Below are 24,937 nucleotides of genomic sequence, written 5' to 3'. Positions count from 1 at the left end.
GACTTGATCATGGATGTCAGGCATTATCACAGATGTCAGGGGGAAGGCTTTGAGCATCACCAGAGCCAAACGGGGAAGGCATTTAATGAGAACTCAACACATCTACCAAGACGATAACTGCCGTTTCTGGTGTCGCCATACAAAGTATTTAAACCTGTTCATCACAAGTCCTTCTCATCTTCCATTATTTCAATGTAAGCGTTAGGGAACATCTGAAACGAGACAGTAAACAGATGCCAGTGTGTGTGTGTGTGTGTGTGTGTGTGTGTGTGTGTGTGTGTGTGTGTGTGTGTGTGTGTGTGTGTGTGTGTGTGTGTGTGTGTGTGTGTGTGTGTGTGTGTGTGTGTGTGTGTGTGTGTGTGTGTGTGTGTGTGTGTGTGTGTGACCTCTAAATTTGCCACTCAGGTGAGCATTCCCTAGTTTGAGCTTAAGCTTCGGTCTCAGTCGTCACTCAGGTTGCATCAGCTTTGACAGAACTGACCCTAAATGTAACTATATTGTTATTTTACCCTAACCCTCCTTGAAGTAAGATTTCATTGCGTTGCATTGGACGTGCATTATTACGTCAATATCCCTTCTAGATTATTTCAGTTTCAGCTCTTGCATCTTACTAAACAGTCGCTCTTATTTGCTGAATGTTGGACTTTCCCCTCTTTTTTTTTTTTTTTTACTAAGCAAGCATCTCGCATTTAAATGCATATTAAACACTGCTGATGTCAGCAGATGTGTTGCACTGCCCATATGTAGGCAATATAAATTGACTAAATCCATATCCGCCCCAAAAATGATTGGTCATCAATAAAATGTAAAAGTCTGCTGATGAGACATCGCAAATGATTCGGCACAAACAGTACGAGCTTTCACTTTGTTCTGACAACAGGTCATGTGCTTATTGGCATCTAAAAAAATAAGAGTTTTAGCATTGTCATTCTCTTTATGGTATGTTTGTTTTAACAGGCAAACTACCCGTAAACATTGGCTTTCTTTCTGATTGGTCAAAGAGGATAAGCATAAGAGTCACCGGCCGTGTGCTCACTAAGCTTTTGCATTAAGTAAATCCAAACATGTTTGATTGGGGATAATGTCCCGAGTGTGCCGCCCAATGTAGGTACTGATCCAAGCCATTGTTGTTTTTAAGAGAATGCTTTAAAATGATTCACAGTGTAGCTCTAGCATTTGCCAGATAGCAAAATATAACACTGTCCTTACCAACTCATCTCCTGATCATTTATTGTTTCTACTTTGTAGTATATTTGAAACATCTGACTTAAGATTGACAGTCTGTGGCTATTTTTAGATTCTATATAAATGAGTGGAATTGATATACTGATACTTATCGCTATAAAGCTACTAATTATACTAGTTATATCTAATAAAGCCTTTTATAAAATGTGCTGAAAGTGGTACCAAGTGCACACAAGTGGACTGAATGTCTTGTTGTTTTTACATGGAGGCGCGACACATGACACACTGGTGTTGAATGACGAGCCATGACGGTCCACACCCGTGAATTTTGTGTTAAGCGAAATGCCGTTGAATAATGTTTCACACTTTTGTCCTTGCTGCTATCAATCGTAATGAAAATGTTTTGATGTTTTTGACATTTCTCAACAGCCACCGATCCACATGAGAGAACAACAAAGGGAGGCGGTTCCACATCCAAGACGCGTGGACATGTATCACCACGTGGCAGCACATCATCACCTGGAACTACACGCACTCCGACCCTGGCTGTGTAAAGAATCATCAATGTGGCCTTAGAAAAATTACTATAATTGAATTTTTTTCGCTCTATCTGCTTCCCCCTCCCCCCCCCCCCCCCCCTCCCTTTTGTTTTTGTTGTTTTAGACCTGACCTCTTCCCACTGGATTTTCTCGACCTTTTTTAAGCTGATTTAAACTGTACAACTGTGGAGAGAGAAAAATTAAAGTGACGATGACATGAAAGGAGACTTATGTTTTATTAATGTAGGTGACGGTATTAATATTAACAGAAATTAATTACCAGCAAGGCAGTCACCGGTCAGATGAGGTGTTCAGTTTAACTTGTCATAAAGTAGTTCAGCTTAGAATAATAATAATAATAATAATAATAATAATAATAAAAAGGAGCTGCTTGTGATGTCTGGGTTTATTACAAAAGCCTTGGCAGAGTGTGGGTGGTGTAGGATCCAACTACATCACATGCTGTAATTACACTGATGGCAATTAAAGTTTGCCTATAAGTGCTCTTGTTCCAGCTTGTGGGATGTTCAGCGTTCAATGGCTGTCGTTAATTTAAAATGGCTCTATACTGTGTAGTAAGCAACAACTGCTTACTACACAGTATAGTGCCATTTTCCATTTAAATTATTTATTCAAGGCTCAGTCTGACGGTCCAGATGTTGTCCTGATGTACATGTTGTTTAAACACCAATCTCGAACATAACTGTAGGGGTTGTATTGTGAGTGCCTGACTTGAGCACAACAATGATTTATCTACTTTGCTGCAGCATTACATTTAAAAAAAATCACGTCTGCTCGGTACCTGCAGGCCTGGAAAAGTCTTAAAAATGCATTGAATTCCCCGGAGAGAAAAAAGGCCTTCGAAGCGATTAAAAAGGGAATAAGTACATAAAAAAGTATTTTTAGTATATTTCTTTCTTGCCTGCCATAGCCAGTAGTCTCAGTTTTAAAAAAATGTGTTTGTATAATAACTAAAAGTGGGATTGTGGAGACAGTAAAGTGCTCGCAGGAAGCTGTTTGAAGAACGATGGAGACCATCGGCACCATGGGAGTATTAATGGTAACGTCTGGTGCCGAAGATACAGCCGCACAGTAATCATTTTGGTATTACAAATAGGGACAGGTGGATGTATGTAGGGAGACACTGCAACATACTCACAGTCAAGTAAATATAGCTGTGAATGTACAGCTCAGGAATGTGACCAGGATAGCACAGACAGTAGAAGCTGCAGTCCAACTGCACATACAGAAGCTGCAGCTGGAGCATTTCAGTCGGTGTATGGACGCATCATTGGATCAATCCTTTTTTATAAAACCAGCCTTTAAATCCAAATATAGTACGACTTCACCTTATCAGCCGCTTCTGTCTTCTCTACTTCCCTGTTATCCAGACAGTTCTCATTAAAGCCACCGGTGGCTAAATCCCAAACTTGTTTTAAGATGTGTGAGTCACCGCCCTCCATATCTGCAGTGATTCTCTGAGCCTGTACCGAAAAGGGACAATATCAACTCCCTGCTTTCGCTTAAGACCAAAGATTAATTTTAAGCCTTTATCTACGTGCTTAATGCGGTTATATTATAAACCAAGTGAGTTTGGAAATTAGGCAAACCTTTGCAATCCTTTTGAGAACTCTTCAAAGAGTTATAATGGAGGTGTAGTGCAGAAGAAGAACTCATCTGATATTATTGCATTTCAGCGTACCCGTGTCCCCTTTCGCATCTCAATGACTTCATTCAGAACGATACATTTAAATGAATTTGACCCCTGTGGTGTCTGTGTCATCTCATATAATGTAGCTCAGAATTCAAGTCAATTATCATTAAGAGTACAAATGGAAATATGAAAAATGGTGGGTAGTACACATATGAAAGGATAAGGCCAGAGTGATTCTATAGTTACTCTATTGTCATCAAATCCCATGAAAAGTCCAACGATAAATTCATCCTAATTATTGCCTGCTTTGTCAAAGCCTGATATGGATTATTTGTCTGTGCCATAGGCTTCCATCGTCCTCCGAAAGCTATCGAAAACACATCAATGAGACACTCGTGTTCCTTCACTACAATGAACGTGTGCACTGTAGTTTATTCTAAGTCAATCTCACATATTGTAAATACTCTAGCACACGGATAGTGTATTCATCCGCTGCTGAAAATAGTTCCCAATTAATAAACTATTTACTCCTCTTTCAGTAATGTTTGCTAAAAACTACAATGCCCACTTGTTTTAGGAAATAACAGCCCGTTATAAAAATGAGATTAAATATTATTGAGCCGTTTTTAAAGATGTACTTGCCACAGACATATATAGAGCAGTAACATCCTTTCCTGATGCTGTAGAAATCTCTTGCCTGGCCAAGGCATACGGTACATCATGTGTTCAACCATGTATGTGAAGCCTCGGGGCTTGTTCGTATGCGTGCAGGCTTTCAAGATTTTTCGATTCAGCACTCAAGACTACGTTTTCTTTCTGTCGTGGCTCAGAGGGTATTTGGTTCTTTGATTTGTGCAGTGAATAAACACACAGACCAACATGTTTGGAAAGGAAAGGTACGCATGTATGGATAAAACTCAGCATAATTAGTCATTAAGAAGGCGATGTAGAGTGTACATATACCAGACAGCAAATAGAAGATTTGACAATGTGTGTGTGACAATCTCCACATTTAAGCTGAAAATAAAAGACAACAGATCATATTTGTATATTTTATTCATTCATGAAAAAGACCTTTTTTATATATTTTTTCAGGGTTTGTTTCCCCAGTGTTGTGCATTTTCACAGTTTTAAATATTTGCCAGAACTGACCCATTTTCAAGTATTGGTGTAAAAGTCAAAGCTGAATAAAAGAACACACACTGCTTTAACTATGTCAGCGCTGTATTTCCAGAAAACGAACCAAACTAAATGAGAAACATATGTAGTCGCTCATATTATCTTATGTGCTACATTTGTGGTTGTGTTTCAACCGTGGGACTATGTTGATTTCTATATTTTAAGGTAAGGAGAACAACAGTTTTTGAACTTAAACTTCGTTATTTCAGGGGACGGAACCAAAAGTCAAAGACTGGAAATAAAGCCAGGTGGTCCCGAGAGTGAATCTTGGGATGTTTTATTGGTTTAAATAAAGGAAGGATGATTCACTAATGTCTCATGGGAGTTAAATAACTACATAAAGTTCTGAAACATAGGTAGCAGCCCTCAGAAGAACTGTAACGGTGTGGGTTTAGGAGAGGAGGCTTTCATCCACTTGGCACAACTCTACAAGCAGAAAACGCAACTAAGAATCTTCCACATGGATGGCTTCCACATACATTTTGCTTTTGTGAAGTTTCTCTGGAAATACAAGTATGTTTAATGCATTTATTGATCAAAAACAACTGAAAACAGGCCTGTTCTTAAGTGCCAAGAGGTTTTAGAGTTCACCGATGTCCTACTGCATAGTTTTGGCTTTGTCCAATTTTGGCACCTTCTGCCCTCCATACAGCAAACAAACAATATGTTTTTCTGTGGCTTAGTTAAGGAAGCACATAAAGCATATATGAAGTTCTTCTGTTGTGTGAACATAAAATACACACCATTAACACATCTTTAACAGACACACACACACAGAAGACAATTAGTGCCCTTATCCTATAATATAACATGAAATGCTGTTGATACTTGACAGGCTTCTTTTCATATTCAAACCTCACTGTAGTTTTAACAACACAAAAGATACATGTGTCACTTCCTGTTTATTAGTAAACAGGTGTGTTTGTGCATATGGCTTCGTAGCATGTGTTCAGAGGGTCCACGTGCAGGGCTGATAAATGAGTTCCCACTGTCAATGTGACACTGCTGTGACAATCAGATACCACACCAGGCCTACTCCTTTCGCCTCAGGGTGTGTGTGTGTGTGTGTGTGTGTGTGTGTGTGTGTGTGTGTGTGTGTGTGTGTGTGTGTGTGTGTGTGTGTGTGTGTGTGTGTGTGTGTGTGTGTGTGAGAGAGAGAGAGTTGAAAGCTCTGTCCCTGTTTTGTGACGAGGACGTAACCTTTTCTGTTTGAGTGTGTGTTTGAGAGACAGAGAATCATGACTTAACAGCAGAAGCACATCAGTGAAACTCCTCATCCTGCCTAAATCCCTTAAATGGGATTGATTTAACACACACGCTCACATGAATACACACACACATATATGTTGTGAGTGTAGGACACTCTGTGTGTTTAGGTTTCATAACATGTAGTCCAGCTCGAGTACTATGCACGCTGTCCATAGGTCATTACTAGGCAGATACAAATGCTACGTTAGTTGAAAGGTCACCGAGTTTAAAACATGAGCCGCAGCTTTCTTCGCTGCCTTCAAAACAAACCACAAATTGAAATAACTTGTGGTTGAAATCCAAGTTGAGCTTGGTAAATGTCACTGTTATTTTAAGCTGGCATTAATATCTAAATGGATTGGATTTGTTCTCACCTTCGTATTCATTCCCTCACTGCCGCTCGACAGTCGGCAGTACACTTTAGGACTTTGATGGCTCCCCTCTCACAAACACTTTGACCCTAACCTTTGCTATTTGACCTCACTTAAACCTCACCCATGTCTCAAGCTGGCCCTTGCGTTGCATGGCGCGACTCGGCACAGATCAGTCCATCTAGGGCATGTAAGTGTGTCACGGCAGATCTAATTATGACAGCAGCAGTCCCCCATTAGCCTTTTACTTCTCCCTTCACCAAGGCACCCTGCGACCCAGTCTGGAGCAGAGGCTATCGTGGTTACACATGAACCAAGCTGAGCAGGAGTGTCTATATGTGGATTAGTTATATTGTGAACAAAGCAGTTTAGTTGGTGGCATCAAATCGACACCATGAATTGATGTTTGAGCTCTGGTTCAGCTAAATACTACAACATTAATCTACACGGTGCTCTGCAGAGGCTTTAGCTAGCTAAAGTGTGAAGTTGTCATTCAACCATTTGGATCAGACTGAAAATTATTTCACTCGTGGTTAAAGAAATATTTCTTGCTTTCTTGCTGAGAGTTAGATGAGAAGATTTATATCACTCTTGTACCTGTACTATGTTAAATATTAAGATACAGTCAGGAGAATGGCTAACTTAGCTTAGCATACAGACTGGAAACACCCTCTATAAAGCCACAACTTGTCATTTTTACACTTTGGTTTTTGGTACGGATAAAAAAAGTGAGATTATAATGTGTTGGTTAGTGAGCTTCAGAGTTGCTGGTAGGTGTATGTTGTTACCTTTGGACAGAGCCAGGCTGTATCCAGGCTTTCTAAGCTAAGCTAATTGCTGGCTGTAACTTCAAATGTGGCGTACAAACATGAGAGTGGTATCGTTCTCGTCGTGTAATTTGCGGTAAGAAATCAAACAAGCGTGTTTCTGTCGATAGTAAGGAGACACTAATACACTGAAACAGAAGCAGCTTACTGATCTTTGTGAAATACATGAGCATGGTCAGACTTGCATGCAAATGATTTCTTTGGTTGGAGGCAAAACAGAGGAATTTTGTGAGCGCATTGATGTTTGCATCATTTAAAAGCGGGCCCTTAACAGAACAAACTAAAAGAGCTCATTAACAGACGTAATAACACAATGTGTCTAGAACTTTTTACCCATATTTTGGCTTCCCATGCCAAGTGTTTCTTCCTCTTTTCAGTTTGCAGCTAAAGCCCTTCTCCAAGATAAACAGCTAAACGGACATAATCTAATTTAATATGTGTATTTAGCTGACCAGAGCTGTTTGTGTATGCATGTGTTTGTGTTTTTACATTTGCTGGCGGTGAACTACAGGGAGACAAGACCCACATTTCTGCAGCAAGAACTACAACTGACAGCGCAGAGAAGTGGGTCATCTATATGCCAACCGAGCAGTCAGGATAAAACTTGCATGCCTCCTGCTCTGCTCTTCAGCCTCGACAACAGATAGAAAACGAGAGAAATAAGAGGGGAGGGAAGGGGGGAGGAGTGGGAGGACTGGTGTAGATGAAGATTACAGATGATTGAGTGTTAACATGAGAGACATGTTTTGATCTTACTATGACGGAAGAAAAGGAGTGTTATTAATTTAAAGGAAAGCAACAACAATAAATAGAATGTGAATACGATTGTCGAGATTGACAACACAGCAGATATCCTGTAGTTTTAATTCTTCGTTAATTAAGTCTCCAGTTATTTCCCTTATCTGCGGCTGCTTAATAATCAAATAATTGATTGTTCAATGTGACCAATTGTAACACTGTGTGCAAGAGTAGGCCAGACAGGAAGGATGAATCAAGAGAAGGGAAGGAAGTAAAAAAAGGGGGCCCTGAGATGGAGTGATACTGCGAAAGGAAAACTTGTGTTCTGACGTTGAATGCTACGACGGCCTATAAACAGAATAAAGTCAATGAAATGAGGTTAGCTGAGGTGTGCTTTTGAGTACTTTTTGTTCAAGTTGCTATTGCACGTTATTGTGTTGAGTGCTATTGACAAGTGTTGGCTTTACTGGTGTTCTCTGTATCCGTACAGAGCGTCTCTTCTGTTGCATAATGCACTTGAAACACAACTAGTTAGCTGGGTTGTATAACTGTGTCTAGTCTACGCATAATGCTGGTTGTACTCGTGAGACAATACATTTTGTTAGGTAAATGCAACTGAACATAAAAGCCTTCAGACTCGTGTCTTCTTCTGTGGTATCGTTCCTGTCCTAAACCCACACATGTCAGCACCAACAGTTTGGAAGAGACGGGACAAATGAGCAAAATACTGCATTGCACTTTGTTTAAGGCTAAAAAGTTTGCAGTGGAAAGCGATGTAAACTTAAGGCAGCATGGATTGAATGTCTTGCATGTTTGTTTTTTTTAAAGTACTAAAATCTAGTATGTCACCCAATGCAACAACAAACAAAGTTAAATGCACTCTCTCCCAGCCCATAAATAAAAACCAACTGGTATTCATACACAAGGTTTGTGCATGCCCATGTGTGTAGCGTGTGCGCAGACATGGTCATGTAAATACTTAACCCACACTTACAAACCTCATATCACTTGGCCCAAAGAGCCAAAAATATAAAACTGAAATAAAAAACAAAGAAATCCTCTTGTTTTTCATTTTTGCAACACATTTCATTTAGCACAGTGCGACCCGACCCGGTTTGAAGGTAGAATGGTTGCAGTTTGTTCGCACCAGTTTCAAAAGCCCCCACCTCAGAGCAACAGCTGGTCTTTTTCTCAGAGCTGGTTTTTTTATTTGCCTCTTTTTTTCTCTCTGTCAGTCTTTTTTAAAAGAAGAATATAGAGGCAAAAAAGAGGGGAAGGGTTAAAGCCGTGAGCGCTGGTGACGAGCAGGAACAAAAGAAAATAAGAACAAATAAGAGATGATACTGTTAAGGTATCCAAGGCCAGTCTGGTCAGTGAAATAGGTCAGTATTTGGGTGGGATGACCACCACGGGGTCACCATTCTTTGGCCGCCACATCAGCACCTGGGCGTCATTGGCGTTGGGCTTGACCATGGCGTTAGAGAGGATAAGCTCATTCTTGCCCAGGATCTGAGGCTGTTGCTGGGCCACGGGCTCGTTCAGAACGGCCCTGTGACCCAGAGGCTTATCTGGGTCCACTTGGATGTGAAGCCGCATCCTCCAGTGTATTGTCTGCAGGACAAGTGTCTCTGAGGTGGCCTGGTTAATGGCCACCAGCCAGGTTGTAAAGCTCTGGTCGCGGCGGATGCTGCTAAGCTGAGGCACGTTGCTGTCGCTGACGGGCACACCCCAAGTCACGCTGGGGTAGAAATTGTCATTCATACTAACAGTGAACTTGCTGTCCTTCTTGGTGGGGCCTACCACAGTGCAGGTCTCCGTGGTGTTGCCGTACCACGGGTAGTTGACCCCATCCGAGTCGCTGATGGCCTGGATTTTGCCATCACGTAGGTCGGGGAGCTCCCAACTCGACCTGGAAATTGAAAAGAGTCACAGTTAAGGATTTATCATAGGCATAAAGTGGCTGTTGAGATAAAAAGATATAATGATCATTTGATCTTTTGATCATAATGTTGGTCATTTCTATTGGTGTGATGGGGCAAGAAACATGAGCAAACAACAACTATCAAGCCAGTTGTTATTTAAACGACTTCCCTTGAAACCAAAACTGGAAGTGAGCTTATGTGAAATGTAATAATGCCTTAATCACAGTAATAACTGTATGCATGCACAATAACCAAAGCCAAAATTGAACCAGGAAGTTGTCTGTAAACTGAGATGGACGGCAGTTTGAGTCATAATTCTACCGTTTGCCTTTCTTTTCTTTTTCAAATAAGATACTATCTTGACTCGTGTGACTTTTTTTTTTTAGAGATATCATCATTTCTATTACTGATATATCATGGCCCAAATAAAAACATAAGACCCAACTTGTAATACACCAAAATTATCCTTCAAGTTCATCTCTGGCACACTAAACCAAACCAAAGAAGAAGAAAAATACAATGCAACAATAAAATACTTTGACACACACAGCAGTCGACACTGAAAGGCTCAAGTGACCTGGCACCTCTGGTCTGTACACCTATGGATTCTTTGCCCGCAGCAGGGAAAAGATTACCTTTCATTCCCTGAAGCTGTGGATCAGCAGGGCAGAGGAGATAACAGGGTGATCATCAGCCACATGACTTACTGCCTGCTTGGCCTAACCTCAAATTCTGATTTATGTATTCACCCAGGGGGTTAGATTAACATGTCAGGTATGATAATAGCTGGCCCTTGTGTGTGTATGTGTATATACTGTATATATTTCTGTTTTGAAAAATCACTTAATCCTCTTAACTGATGCCTCCAAAAGAATTTGCAGCAACTTTCCATTTTGTCAGGAACTTTAACAGTGAAAATCCGCATCTCATTCTCAGCGGGAAACTTTTCTGATTTATTATTTATGAAAACATAGCTTGAGATAAATCTCCAACTTTTTAACTGCACAGAAAAATATGGCCTCATTTGCACATGAACTTTATCATAATGTGTAATGTCCTGCATTTTGCCTCACCAGGTGGTATTTCCATCGAATACACTAAACTGCCTCAATGCTGGTTTGTTTGACGAGCAAACTGAAACCTGGTCATGTGGTACATCTACCCACTGAGGAACTGTGATCAAGAGTGGCGAAAGCATTGCAGAGATATGGCTCACTTCCTGTTTGTGTCTTCACTGCCACAGCCAAATGGTCTGAAGTAAGTGCTGAGTGTTTGTGACAGAACCCAAGGGATTTTAAAAACCATTCACTCAAAGAGAAAAAAGAATAACAACTCAACTGCCTCACACTGTGACTCCTGAGCATGTCAGTTATTGCAAATGTTGCATGCTCTCTCGCACAGTGATTCCCAACCGGGCGTACTTGTAGCTCAAGGGGGGAACTTCTGCTGCTACACGGGGGTACTTTGAAGATTTCAGATTATGATTTCACTAAAATATATATATATATCCACATATTGAGTGTGCTATATTACCTGAACATGAACCGTTCAAATGGTTAGCTACACTTATTGGATAAATGGTTGAAACTTCTAGCTTCTGCTACTGCTGGTACAAATGCAAACTTGACAAATCAAACCAAACACTGACAGTTCAATCGTATGAAATAAATATTGTAACAATAAAAGAAAATCATTAAAAATCAGGTCAAATTATCACATTTGGAACATGACCGGTGGTGTTGGTGATGCAGTTAGTTGAGTTCATCTGATAGGGCTGTAAAAAAAAAGCTCCACCGCTGTGATGGTTGCAATTTCCTGTGACATTACACCTTCAGTGACTATATGCCATGTGCTCTACACATACAAACTGAAAGCTCTTAAGCAAGGGTTTTGACTGAACCAATTAGGGCTGCAACTAACAATTATTTTCATTATCGATTAATCTGATGATTATTTTCTAGATCAAGCGATTAATTGTTTGGTCTTTAAAATGCCAGAAAATAGTGAAACATGTCCATCCCAGTATCTCACAGTGATGAAACACTGCCACATGTTAGAGAATATAAAAACCCTCTTGAATAACCACCCGAAAGATATCTGCTGTCTTACAACATATAATGACGGTTGCATGTTTTTGACAAAACTCTAAATGGAAGTAGATTTCACTGGCTGAAATTGAGCAGATTAAACTTTACGTCTGGTGACAACACGAGGATTATAAGAAACAGCCTCATTGAGAAACCATGTATCTACTGAGTAACGCTCATATCCTGTTTCTGCAACTTTGCCTCCACAATAATTTGCATAACGATTTAGAGTATCAGAATTCTGTTGACAGGACATAATAACAGATGGCGAAAATTGGATCAACTTTACAGGAGTATAAGTGAAGAAATAGGCTGCCAATGCAATTAACTAATCATTTACAGCATGCTTAAGCCTCACCACCTGTATGTGTCATGTGCACACTACCACAGCGCTCTGACAACAATATTTTCAGGAAGTTCTGTGTGTAATATTTATGTTTATGACTATAGTTAACCTTTATTTTAAGAAACATAATAGCCAATTGTATCCAACATTTACAACAGATAAATATTCATTTCTTTTTCAGTTTCACTTCTGCCTCAGTTTCTATTTTTAACCCCTTTACATTTTTAGGGCAACACAAGACGCGTGTAATCACACATCGGTATGTGTGCCTGCCTGTTGATAAATACACACGCACAACCCTACAAAACTGTCCCACAGTGAAGCCACTCCAAAGGACAGCTATAAACAAACAGGGAGGAGAGAGACGGTGAATGTGTCCAGAATCCAGAGCACATCATCCAAAGCCTCCACATTACCGTCCTCAGCTGCTCCGTCCAATTACAGCAAGCTGAAGCTTTATTGCCATCAAAGAAACTACTTAGTATGAGAGTCTCAGCTGTGAGAGCAGACTCATCTCTTGCATCCTAAGAGCAGCTTCAAAAATGAACATCAAGAATAAGTGGTCTTAATGTGGTCTTGAAATGTAATGACTTTAATAACGGAATGATGATTATTTATCACATAAAACAATTTTGAGTGCGTGAGCTACAGGGGTAGAAAAAATGTTAACACCGCACAAAGAGGGGATTTGTAGGTGGGTGCATTCAAAGACCCCTATATATAGCGTTATATATGATGTATTTGTATCTCTTACATACATTTTGGTTCGTTCCAGCTTGATTTGATGGGGTTTGCCTGTATTTATGATATGCTGACATGATGTTTGAGATTTTATCTCACAATTTTGTGTTTGCTGGCAGCAATTATCGGTACAGATAATATCCGGACGTCAGAGCTATGTTGTGAAAGGTTTAATTAACCATTGATCTTTAACAGCTGAAGGGACATTTAACCCTTATATGACCCACTTCTGTGCCAGCATTTGTCATTTCAGAAATGAGGTCCCTTTCAATGAAGAGTTCACGCTATGTAGCATCATAGTTAATGCCATCTTTTAAAGAATCTTGAAAGATTAGAGAAAACTATGACTACTGTGAGCCCAGTGAAGTACAGAACACTGGCAATTAGCAGCTGTATCCAATTTTGTGTTTGGAGCTTCAAAGTGCGACGCTATTCCAATATTTTGTCTATATTGTTTTCCAAAGTTGGACGTTTTTGAATGCATCTATGTTCCTCTTATAAGAACAGTACATCACTGACAAAAGAAGAACTTCACAAAAGAGCATCAAAAATTCACCTTCAGCTACATAAAAGAGTATATTTTCACAACACAATAGTGTTGCTTGGATGAAAGAGGCAATTACTGTAAACACAAATGCAATTTATAAAAGGCATTGATCATTCTGGACTTTTTAGAAAGTAATTGAGGACTTTTTTCACTGTCTCTTTCTCACACAGACACACATACACACACACACACACACACACACACACACACACACACACACACACACACACACACACACGCAGGGCCATACTGAATTTGGGGTGTATGGGAGGGGATTGTGTCTCTAATCTTAGAAATGCAGTACTCAAACATCCTTAGCTGCAATGTCTACTGATAAAGCATATTCTGGGTACATGTCAGCCTGTGGTTGCCTACTACAGGAAGTAAGAATGCTATTTGTCTAACATATGTACCAATATGCCACACACACACACACACACACACACACACACACACACACACACACACACACACACACACACACACACACACAGAAGAAGGGAAAGAGAATATAAAACAGACATGTTAACTATCACTCTGTGTCCTGGTGAGCATATTTTATAAAAACCTGAATTTGCTCATGTTTAAAACCGCTAGTTCAAAACAACTGTATTGACTAAGAGGGCTCATAGCAATCATTTCACAATGTCCTGCTCTTATATACGTCAGGTTTGTAAGTATGTTGTAAGCATGCAGGCCACGAGGCCACATACAGTAGCTAGCTGTGCTACTGATTGAACATTAAAGTCTGTGTTTTACTTTTACTAATGTTAATATGTAATATTTTGATTTCATGACACATACAATGCACAGGTAGATAAGTTTCACTACTCAAGAATATTTCCACTGAAGAATCATTTTAGCATTGTGTTTAATACACGCTCACAATGACATTACACTGACATTAAGGTTCTCGTTTGGTGTTTGGCACAGACTCTTTCTGACCAAGAGTTTGGCCTTAAGTGCCCGCAGTGTCGAATGTGCTTGAGTTGGGTTTCATTTCCTGAAGTTCAATGTGGTTAAAATATCTTTCTTCCAACTTGAAATGCCCTGTGTAGTTCTCTATTTTTGGTGAAAACATTGCTCCAAAAGTGTCTCACATTTTAATCAGCATTGGATGGTACAAACAAAACATATGTAAAAGTGATTACACATTCTAAAATACAACATAACTATTTAACTACTGCAGTTTACATCGTTAATAGATTCATTGATCAGTCGATCAACAGAAAATTAATTGGCAACTATTTTAGGTTCATCGTTTCAGTCATTTTTCAAGCAGAAATAGTGAAAAGAAAAAATGCTTCTCAGGTTCCAGCTTCTCAAATGGCAGGATTTCCAGCTGCTCCTAGTCATATATAATAGTCACCTGAGCACCTTTGGACAAAACTAGACATTTGAAGACGTCACCTCGGGCTCTAAGAAGTTGTGACTGGCATTTCTTCTCAATTGATTTGACATTTCATAGACCAAACAATGAATCGATTAGTCGAAAAAATAATTGGCAAATGAATGTATACTGTGCAGCCCTAAGGTTAACTTGTTTCTGTAACAAATGACGACAGTTGATGAGATAAAAAAAAACAAAACATAATTTTAAAATAACCCAGATAACCTTTGATTAAAATGCCTATAATATTTTAATTGTTGCAGAAAATAAACCTAACAGATCTCTAAGGGCTTTATCCATATGTTTAATAATCCAAACATACTATACTTATACATATTATACTTCTCCTTGCTCATCTAAAAAATGTTTATGTCTCATTCCCTGGAGTCTCAACCAATGATGATCGTCAAAGCCAACACAGTTAAATAAATAAAGAGCCCGTGGTACTCACATCCCTTTGTTTCCATACGTGTTATAGAACTCCATGTGGTTACAGGCTTGAATCCAGCCGATAGTCCATGTTTCTTTACCGGCTACGGGCGGCACCAGGACCCGGGCATAAGCTCGGAAGTGCGGTGTCCGGTAGCGCAGGACCACGCTGGATGACTCGTCAATGCTGGTGGGGTTTGGGTCGATGGAAGTGTTCACCTCCAGTACGGTGATACTGTCTCGGAAACTCTTGGGCTTACACCTGATACTCTGGATACAGCCCATTGCATTAAATACACAATCCACAACAACGTCCAGAGGTCTGGAGGAGAAGAAATACGCATGGAAACAGCATGAAAATCACCACAGGTGGATCCACATCATGTTTTCCCAAAAGAAAAAAAGGAAATCTTGCCAGATTAAAAAATGTTTATTTATAGCAGGCTGTCTCATAAAAAAAGCCATGCATCTGTGCATATGTTTGATGCAAAACTACTTTCAGAACAGAAGAAGACGACAGGCCTAGAAAATCTTCATAGTCGTAGAGCGCATGCTTTCCGGTGCGTAAACGCAACTTCATCAAACAAATGCAGGTACAATAACTTTCCTTTATCCGTGCATAGATGTCTTCATGCTGTCAAGTTAAAAGTCATTGCCTTATATGCGCTTTATCAAAAAAAAGGACTTCACCTTTTGGCAAAATGCATCCAGTGGAAAGGTGTGCGCAAAAGGTGAGCTAAATAATTAACAAAAACTACTAATGTTACATCTTGGCGTCATATTCTCTCTCTTGTGATTCTTTATGTCATTACCAGCGAATATCTGGGCTAAAGGCTATTGCCTTATGTCCAGTATCATAATAAAAAAATGTTGTGCTGGACAGTGCACGCGGAGAGTTATAAACGACAAATGGCAGCTCAGAGTTGAAGCTTACATTATGTCCATTTAATCCGCAGTAGCCTCAATTCCTCACAATAAAAAGTGTAATTTAACGATTTAAGAGCGTTATACTGAACGTGTTTATACATGTGCAGATTAACGGCTCATGCAGTGCAATTGCATGAATGGTGGTCTTATTTTTGCCGAGAAAAAAGCAACATGCAAAAAGAAATCTACCTATAAAACAATTCACTGGAAAGTCCCCAGTGTCTTCAGCCGGGTGAAATCCTGGAGAGCTTCAGAGTGCACGGCGGCTCACACAGTTCTTCGGTCGGAGAGGCAATTCCGTTATCTCCTTCACACACGCTCCCGTTATTTCTCCCTTACAGCTGCAAATAATGTCACCGTCCCACAGAGAGAGAGGTAGCATGTCCACAAGCATTGCAATCTAGTCGAGTTTGAGACGGAGCACCGCAACATCCAAAGGACACCGCCGGGTCAACTTTAGCACCCGTTTCACCAGATCCATGCTTACATTTTAAAAATAAATAAAAACATAACGCCTCAGAAGGGAGAACTGACAGCTGTCACATAGTGCTCCCGAGCCGACAGTCGCAGTCCTGTCTGTCTGCCTGAGATGGGATGCAGTTCAGCCTAAATTCCTGCACAAGCTGTCATTTCTCCGTGCTCGTCCCATCGCTGCCACGGCAGGTTCACCCCGCTACGCATTGGTCTATTTCAGCTGCCTGGGAAGCAGCTTTATAAGTCCCTTTGCGACGACACTTCCGCTCCGAGCTGCAGGCATGCTGGGAAATGTAGGCGTAGTTGAATTCAAGCCTTGTGAAAGATGAAATGATAATTATTTTCACATTACCTTCTAGGCTGAGAGCCTCTGTGTAGTGGTGGTGTTGAAGAAGATATTTATTATTATATTATTATATATTATATATATATAATTATAATTATATCAATAAGTGTGTTAATATATTTATATAATTAAGTACTGTAATCAATAATCGATATGGGTTATGAGCTGACTATTCATATTCATGTGGTTTTATTTGTTCCTATGCCAAGTCATGTGAAGTAGCTTTTTAGTGATCAATAATTTATTGTGCTATTCTCCACAAAATACACGTTATTTATTTATTTATTTATTTATGTATTCACTCAATTACTTTTATTTGTTTAGCAGCATGGTAGCCCTGAGACAATCCTCCCTCTGTCTCCATAAAGCTGACATTATGACAGTGCTGCTCTGTCCTACCGCTGTCTGTTTAAGCACCTTGGAGAACTCCGCTCCACAGCAGAGCGCACTGCAGAGGTTGAATCGGGTTTGTGCGTAAAATTACGTCAAATCCGCACGGAAGTACCAAATGCTGCACTGGCGCTGGGCTGCCTCCTTGTCCTCACCCTTTGTTGACGATATTGGCTGGCGACGGTTAACTGTTTCAGGTTTGCTTGCGTCGCGTTACACTATACCCCCCTCTCCTCGCTGCCAGGGTATGTTATGGAGGCTGCAGATCAGATTTAAAGGGACGCGTTGTGCTTCATATTCATCCTTCGATTGGTAAGATGACAACACTGTGTCTTGCGTAGCCTGTTTCTTTCACAATTCCTACACTGAGTCTGTTGTTCTCGGCAGCACACGCAGTGAAACACCTGTTAACTGTGTAGTTGTGCCATGCTTTGACGTAACAAGATGCCCATGTTGTTATTTTATCTCCATGCTGTAGATCGGGTTTCACTGGATTGGCCGACGCAAATGCCACTCAATGGACTCTCCCAGTGTGCATGGCTTGTGGTATAAACAGCATGGCCATTGCACATTCCAGCTGGTCTAAATATATCTAATAAGGCCACAAGAGGGGGAGCACTGGTGTAGGGGGTTTATCCTGGGACGTTTCACTGTCGAGGTGAACTCGCACCACTTGAATTACCTTCCGGAGATTGGCAATCGGTTGTTGTACCCACTGAGGAGAACTTGGCCCTATCCAAAACATGCCTTCGAGTAACAATGTGAGATCCAGGGCGCGGGAGAGAAACAGCGTCCTGAGCAGACCTGAGTTCATATCCCTGAACCAGCCACTCCGTGGCGGCGGCAGCGGCGGCGGTGGTGGCGGAGGCGGCCCCTCTGAGAGCCGAGGCGGCGCGAAGCGACCCGGTCAAATCAAGCACCAAATAAGTCAGCCGAGTGAAGAACCGGCAGACAGTGGCAGCAAGGACAAGGACAAGAAAGAGCCCAGTAAAATGCCAGAAGAAGACTGTATGATGCTGAATCCTTCATTCAAGGGAATAGCGAAGAACTCCCTCCTCGCCATTGACATCTGTCTGTCCAAGCGCATGGGGGTGTGCGCCTACACGTCGTCCTCCTGGGGAGGCTGCCGCTCCATGGTGTCCCTGTTAGCGCTCACAGGCCACGGCATCACGTGGGTCATTGGCACTATCCTGTGTCTCACGAGGAGTAACACTCTGGCTGGGCAGGAGGTCCTGGTCAACCTGCTGCTTGGTAATTGCAACACCAACATACTCACCAACCTCTCCAAAAAAGGCAACAGTTCAATACCCAGAATGCACCTTGAGCAAGTCACTAGAGTGACATCTTTTTACTTTTCAGATTCAAAACGTGTAAAAGTAGTCTGTTTTCTTCTCACCTGTGAAATCAGTCTGCTGTCTCATTCTCCAGTTTATTTTTAATGCAATAACTGCTTCTAAAAAGTGTTTTAAAGTTGTAATTTGAATGATTAATACATCTAGTGTTGATTCTTCATATATCTTGGGATGAGAAAGGGATCTTCACAACATGACACCCTAGAAATTGTACTTATGACTGACTTATTATTATTGCTCTACAAAGTATTAATACATGCTAACATTGTTAGGCCATTAGATACAACTTGTAAATAATTTATAAGGTATGGCATATTAGAAAGTACCACATAATGCTTTCAAACTCATACACTCAATAATACAAAATGGCCCTTGTTAATCATTGTTATAAATATTGTGCTGATTGTCTCTGAGCAGTTACTTTTGTTTAGTGAAGTCAACATTATGTATAAAAGGGAGGGTTTTTACACTTCTTTTTACAAGCGTCCCCCCCCCCCCCCCACAGTCTTACGCAATTCAATGGAATTGCCCCATCAAAATACCTCTATGAATCTCATCAGCATCTCGTGACCTTAGTTTCTGTTGACATTGTGGCAGAAAGGTGTTTATGTAACTTCTTATTATGAGTTTACACCTTACCATTATGTACAGCCACACAAAAGGTATGGACTCAAAAGATAGATAGATAGATAGATAGATAGATAGATAGATAGATAGATAGATAGATAGATAGATAGATAGATAGATAGATAGATAGATAGATACTTTATTCATCCAGAGGGAAATTTAGGGTGACATATCTGCAATGGTAGTGTTGGTGGGACCTGTATGGGTGTGCGCAGGAAAGTGCACACGTCCGGACCCAAACACAGATTATTGACTAAAAAGAAGTACAAATCTCCTGGCTGTGGCTACATTGAGCTCTGATTAAAAGCCAGTAAATCTCTGGATTTAGGACACTGTTGTTTTGTGTTTGGGACATTGTTCAGCCTCAAATGCGTGTTCATTATTTGTCAGTCCAGGATCATTTCTAGCCTATTGAGGTCTGTCAGGAGAACATTCACAGACATGCTGAACAGTGGGTGGGGAATTAATATTTAATGCTGACTGAAATTCTGTTTTGTTTTCATTTAACAGGAAAGTAATCGGCCAAGACTGGCCTGTCAGGTTTAGTTTAATTCAGTCCACTGCTATGAGCGTATGAACTGTGCAGTGCAGAAATATTTCCCATATAGTGTTTTGAAATGACTGCTGGGACTGTCTGCAAGAATACTGAGCATCTCAGGGACTCCCAGAGCAGACCTTGACTGTGCAGAGGATGTTCCCCTCCTTATCAACTGAGGTGTAGCTCTGCTTCGGTGTATTCTGCTTTCTTCTTCTGCTGAGCTTAGTTACTCCGTTCCTCAAAGAATCCATGTTTACCTCATATCACGCACAAGGCCTTTTTAACATTAATTGAAAAGGGAATCAAATGGACAACTAGCTGCTTCAGGTATGCGAATGTGATGGCAACAATATCAATACCATCACTCTCACCACTTGTCCAGATAAGATGAATGAGGCAGTCTGGTGTACTCAACTCATTGTGTTGCATTTGAGGCCTGCATGAATGATGACAGTAACAAACAGACATGACATCACACAGCTGTTGTCTTTAATTAACCACTCCTAACAGCTCTGAAACCTACTGTGGGCTCTCTGCCGAGCACCAAACGAAAAACTAATGAAGTTAATGACTAGCTTTTGAACATATGTGGAGCATTAAGCAGCTAAAGACACAGATATTGCTCAAGAGTTGGTGGCGACCGAAACAAAGCTAAAAAGAGGGTGAATACTCAATTTACGTTCATCTCCAAATGAATGAATGAATGATAATGTTGCTCTGTATCTGTTGGATATGTAAATACACAACAGTTTGTCGTATGAACTTTAAAGAGGGTAATAAGTCCGTGTTAACAGCTAGTTTCCACTGAACCCCAAGTGGCCTAAAAATAATTGATTGCAGTTATAAATAGCAGTTTATTGCAGTTGTTGTAGGTATTTTATTATTAAATGCAAAACCTTTGTACCTCCACAGACAGGTGTGCCATAACTCAATTGGGGGGGAATGCCTCTCTGGAATTAAAAGAGGGTAAACTACTTGTTCTGAAAGGAGATTTTCAATATGTTTAATCATCTTTATAGAGCTGAACACTTTTGTAAAAGTAAATTGGAAGAGCAGCAAGTATAGCCTTTACAAAGGGTCTGATATGGAATATTTTTATATGATTGTCTGGCCACAATGAGTCAATTAGAATAAGTCACAGACTCACCCTTGCTGAATTTGGAAAGAAGAAACTCAGGGGAAGCGAAGCATAAAGCATACTTCTCTGTCCTAGCTCGGTAGTGTGAGTGAGTATTGTGGGATTTCTTCACAATGCAAGCAGAACCTGGAGATGGAGTTTCAATTCTCAGTTCAGCAGTTTCCCCTTTGAACAGTACATCTGAGTTCAGGATCTGACTCACTTATGGAGAGTGTTTGGCTGCTCAAAAACAGGTTTCGTGTGATCGATAACAAGTGTGCTGTCTGACTGAGGCCATGAACACTGCAGAACAGAAATCCCGGGCTGGGAAAATAACACACAAAGGCACACAATCTGCCAGCAAGACATAAGAGAACACACCTGGGATTTTTCAGGGGGGGAAAACATCAACAATTCAAATCTGAATTTTGCACAATTATCCCCACATTCCTACTAAGACAAACTAAATCATCACTGTTGCTTTATTCAGCTGAAGGGCGCCTCAAGCAAGCTCGTTCTTCCAGCTGATAATATGATGCCTTCTGCTTCCCCTCAGTACAGAGATGTGAACGTCCAAAGGGCACATGGAGCCCTGCTTTAAAGTCCTCTCACATCTCACCAGTTATATTGTCTGCTTAGCTTATGTCCTTTTACAGTTTTTACTTTTTCTTACAAGTCTGCCCACCTTTCTTTTGTCTTTTAATTTCTGTACCTCACCAGCCTGCCTTTAAGGAGTTGCAATAGAAGTTTAAATGGCCCTGTGAGGACAGGGAGTGGGCGAGTGGAATAAGAAGTAGGGCAGCATAACCAATATGTCAGACAACTGACAGTTCTTTAGCGCGTGGCTGGTTAAGTGTGTGTGAAGATGGCAGACTTGAACAGAAGTTAAAGATGGAAATGGTGGGGATATTTTTGGGGGTGCCATGGAGCTATAAAAGGCATCTGCAAATGTCTGGTATGTGGACTCAAAGCAAATGCTTGTCGGTATTGTATGCCTTATCGGTTATTCTTGGTCACCGAGATATCTGTTTACACATGTGCTATAATTGTTTTCTGCTTTATTTGAACACTCACTGCATTATATAAAAAGTCCAGATAAAAATATGCTGTCCAGTTAAATTACTCTGATCACTATGTTTATGTCCAGTATTGTTTACAGATTCAACAAGACGCTCCTAAATGCTAACTTCAACATACTAACACACCGATTTATAATGTTCACCACCTTAGTTTAAGCACGTTAGTGTTTTATCAAGGGCTCTGTCAGATTCTAACTTTGTGATTATCCTGGCCAAAAGAATTCACGATATTATGGCGATATCTATAGAAAATGTAAAAAATAATAATGTAAATGCTATATATCTATATCTATATATATATATATATATATATATATATATATATATATATATATATATATATATCTAACTTCATTTTTTTCTCGACAGCCCTCATTATTGATGTCTTGACTGTGGCTGGACTCCAGAGGCTGGTGAAGCGCAGAGGACCCTGGGAGATGATGCCGAGCTTCATGGACTGCGTCGCCATGGACATCTACTCCTTCCCCGCTGCTCATGCCAGCCGGGCTGCCATGGTCTCCAAGTTCCTGCTGTCTCACCTGGTCCTGGCTGTTCCACTTCGCATCCTGCTGGTGCTGTGGGCCCTCCTGGTGGGCATGTCCCGGGTGCTGCTGGGGAAACACCACCTAACTGATATGGTGTGCGGCTTTGCGTTGGGCATGCTCCACTTCAGCTTGATGGAGACGGTTTGGCTCTCATCAAGCACCTGTCAGACTATTATTTCCATAAGCACACTCAGCTGGAGCCCCTTTTTCTGAGCTTTTGATATAAGGCTATGCTAGCGCACAAGGCTAATTTGATACACTAACCTCGCAGTGTCAAGGACTTAGATCCGACGAAGTTATTTTTGCAAGGGTCCAAAGTTCCTATCGCAGGGTGTGAACTGAGAGGCATTCAAATTTGGAATAAAATGCTGGCTTGCATGTAACACCCAAGACAAGCATGTCAAGACCTCACAATGCCTTTGTAATGCTTCACAAATCCTATTATCTTCAGTTAAACGTTCTGAAACACACCTCTACTGCTCCTTAATTTAAATTAAGTCCTAATAATGAAGCAAGAATTAAGACTAATGCAAACTGACAAGGATTTGGTAAAAATGTACATGTAGGATTTTTTAAGATTTCTTTTTTTAGATGTTTTATTTTCTGATTCTCATGCAAGTAGGAAAGCTGGGACTGTTCATACATAACTGAACCTCTCTTGAGTCTGTGTGCCTCTTCCTCTTTACCATCTTACTTTCTTTCACTTCCTCCTTCCCTGCTACGCTTTTCCTCTTTTCTCCTTTTTAAAAAGTATTTGTGCTTTTATTTTTCAAATAGGGATCTGCTTGTACGGCGTTGGACACTGAAGAGTTTGGTGTAAAGTACAGTGATGGTTGTTTGGATATTGCACATTGTTTCTGATTGGCATGACTATTATGTTTGTACATTTCTGATGGGATTCTGTTCTTCTTACTGAATGTTTATCAAATATGAACTTATTTTGATGCTTTTGAATTTAGCTGCTTGTGTAAAACAATTGTCACACTTGCACAGAATTTGATATTTTTCTTATACGGTCAAATATAATGTCCTTTCAATGTGCCATTTATGCTTTAATGGGTTTAAATCTCTTTTTTTGTTTTGCGCAAATATTTCTCACTTCAGGCTGCTGCAGTCTGCGCATCAACCTAACAGATGCGTATGCAGTGATGCTTATTCTATGCCCTACCAAACAAACAAACCGTGTGTGTTGATATTGGCATACAAAGTAAAAATATCTGTTTGAAATGAACAAATTATACCTTTTTTTCCAAATGCGTTTACTATGGACCTTTGAATGAAACCTGCTGGGTTTTTTGTGACAAACTTTTTAGTGGTTTGGTGTGTAAATACAGTTTTGTGTACATTGGTTTGCATTGTTCTGTACAGGGATCTGTATGCCATGTTTTTACTTTGTTTCTTTCCATCTCACTAATAAAACGAGGTGGGGTGTCAGTAAAATGGGATGCCTCCGTGTTTTATTATGTTTACGTGTGATCATAAAGATGCTAATAATAGTCAAAATATGTTGGTTTTTACATTGATTTTCAGGACGAACAATGTGGGTGTTTGTTGCTGCCGTGCATCTGTTCATCTGCAATACTCAACAATACAAGGTTTTGCAAATATTCTAAATTGAAATGTGGTTGAATCTGTGTGCGTGAGTGAAGAAAACCCCATTCAACGTCATTTTATGAATCACCTAAATCCTATAGAAAGCTTATGTGTCTATTTATAAGGTGGCTTTCTGCAACATATTGTTTTTCTTGCTTCAATAATGATATGAGCTGTTAGGCATTATACCACTTGGTCAGCAAAGTAATAAACCCTAAGTGATGAGACAGCACTGACATGGTCATTAATATCTTTCTGGCAGAAGTAAAACCTAAGGGGGAAATTATATAAATGCATCCTCATTATTGCACAGAAAAAAAACAATGTACTTTACATTGGAAATCCTGACAACAAACAAAAAAAGAAATGTGCTTGTACCATATGTACCATAAGAGTGCTCTGTGCAGTATGCAAAGTAGGGGTTGACTTACTTAACACTGGAGTGGTTTTAACATCATATAGTGTTTCAGTCTTATGGTTGCCATTCATATAATCTTAGACTAAATAGTGTACTTGAGTGAGAGGCGACATTAAAGTATTGATGCGACAATATTTCTGTCTTTAAGTGTGCGTGTCTTTTACAATCTTTGACAGGAAACGACACCAACGCAATGCGTGTTCTCTGAAACAGTTCGAATAGCAGGAACAGAAACTGCTTTGAAAATACTCTCTGGCAGAGAGGGTCACAGCGGAAAGACTTTCAGCATTCAGAGATTCTCATGTGTTACCTGCTTGTGTGTGCATCG

At 40.3% G+C, this 24,937-nt stretch overlaps 3 protein-coding genes across 5 annotated transcripts in view; 2 read left to right on the top strand and 1 right to left on the bottom strand.

The window, feature by feature from the left end:
- The window catches only part of nup214 (nucleoporin 214), a 35,404-nt gene extending 33,458 nt beyond the window's left edge, over positions 1-1,946 (top strand). The window contains exon 36 of the mRNA XM_029444381.1: positions 1,615-1,946. Coding sequence (XP_029300241.1) covers positions 1,615-1,630 — 16 coding nt within the window. The 3' untranslated portion in view covers positions 1,631-1,946. The remainder of the gene's footprint in view (positions 1-1,614) is intronic.
- A 2,470-nt stretch (positions 1,947-4,416) lies between these two features.
- Positions 4,417-17,488, bottom strand: fam78ab (family with sequence similarity 78 member Ab). Of its 3 annotated transcripts, none has more exons than XM_029444182.1 (3): positions 17,368-17,488; positions 15,226-15,525; positions 4,417-9,650 (listed from the first exon to the last, which is right to left on the bottom strand). In XM_029444182.1, the coding sequence occupies exons 2-3, from the start codon at positions 15,486-15,488 to the stop codon at positions 9,125-9,127; spliced, it is 789 nt and encodes a 262-aa protein (XP_029300042.1). In that variant the 5' UTR covers positions 15,489-15,525; positions 17,368-17,488; the 3' UTR covers positions 4,417-9,124. The 3 variants fall into 3 exon arrangements, with proteins under 3 accessions (XP_029300042.1, XP_029300041.1, XP_029300040.1); XM_029444181.1 differs by lacking the exon at positions 17,368-17,488 and adding an exon at positions 16,320-16,933; XM_029444180.1 differs by lacking the exon at positions 17,368-17,488 and having other exon boundaries at positions 15,226-16,929.
- LOC115016442 (inactive phospholipid phosphatase 7) lies at positions 17,363-24,038 on the top strand. The gene is made up of 3 exons (XM_029444179.1): positions 17,363-17,652; positions 17,819-18,591; positions 22,423-24,038. The coding sequence occupies exons 2-3, from the start codon at positions 18,084-18,086 to the stop codon at positions 22,809-22,811; spliced, it is 897 nt and encodes a 298-aa protein (XP_029300039.1). The 5' UTR covers positions 17,363-17,652; positions 17,819-18,083; the 3' UTR covers positions 22,812-24,038.
- Positions 24,039-24,937: the final 899 nt, after the last annotated feature.

Source organism: Cottoperca gobio, chromosome 12, assembly GCF_900634415.1.
Source record: "Cottoperca gobio chromosome 12, fCotGob3.1, whole genome shotgun sequence".
Lineage (NCBI taxonomy): Eukaryota > Metazoa > Chordata > Actinopteri > Perciformes > Bovichtidae > Cottoperca > Cottoperca gobio.
Note: the sequence above shows the minus strand (reverse complement) of the source record. Positions and strands in the feature narration are given on the sequence as shown.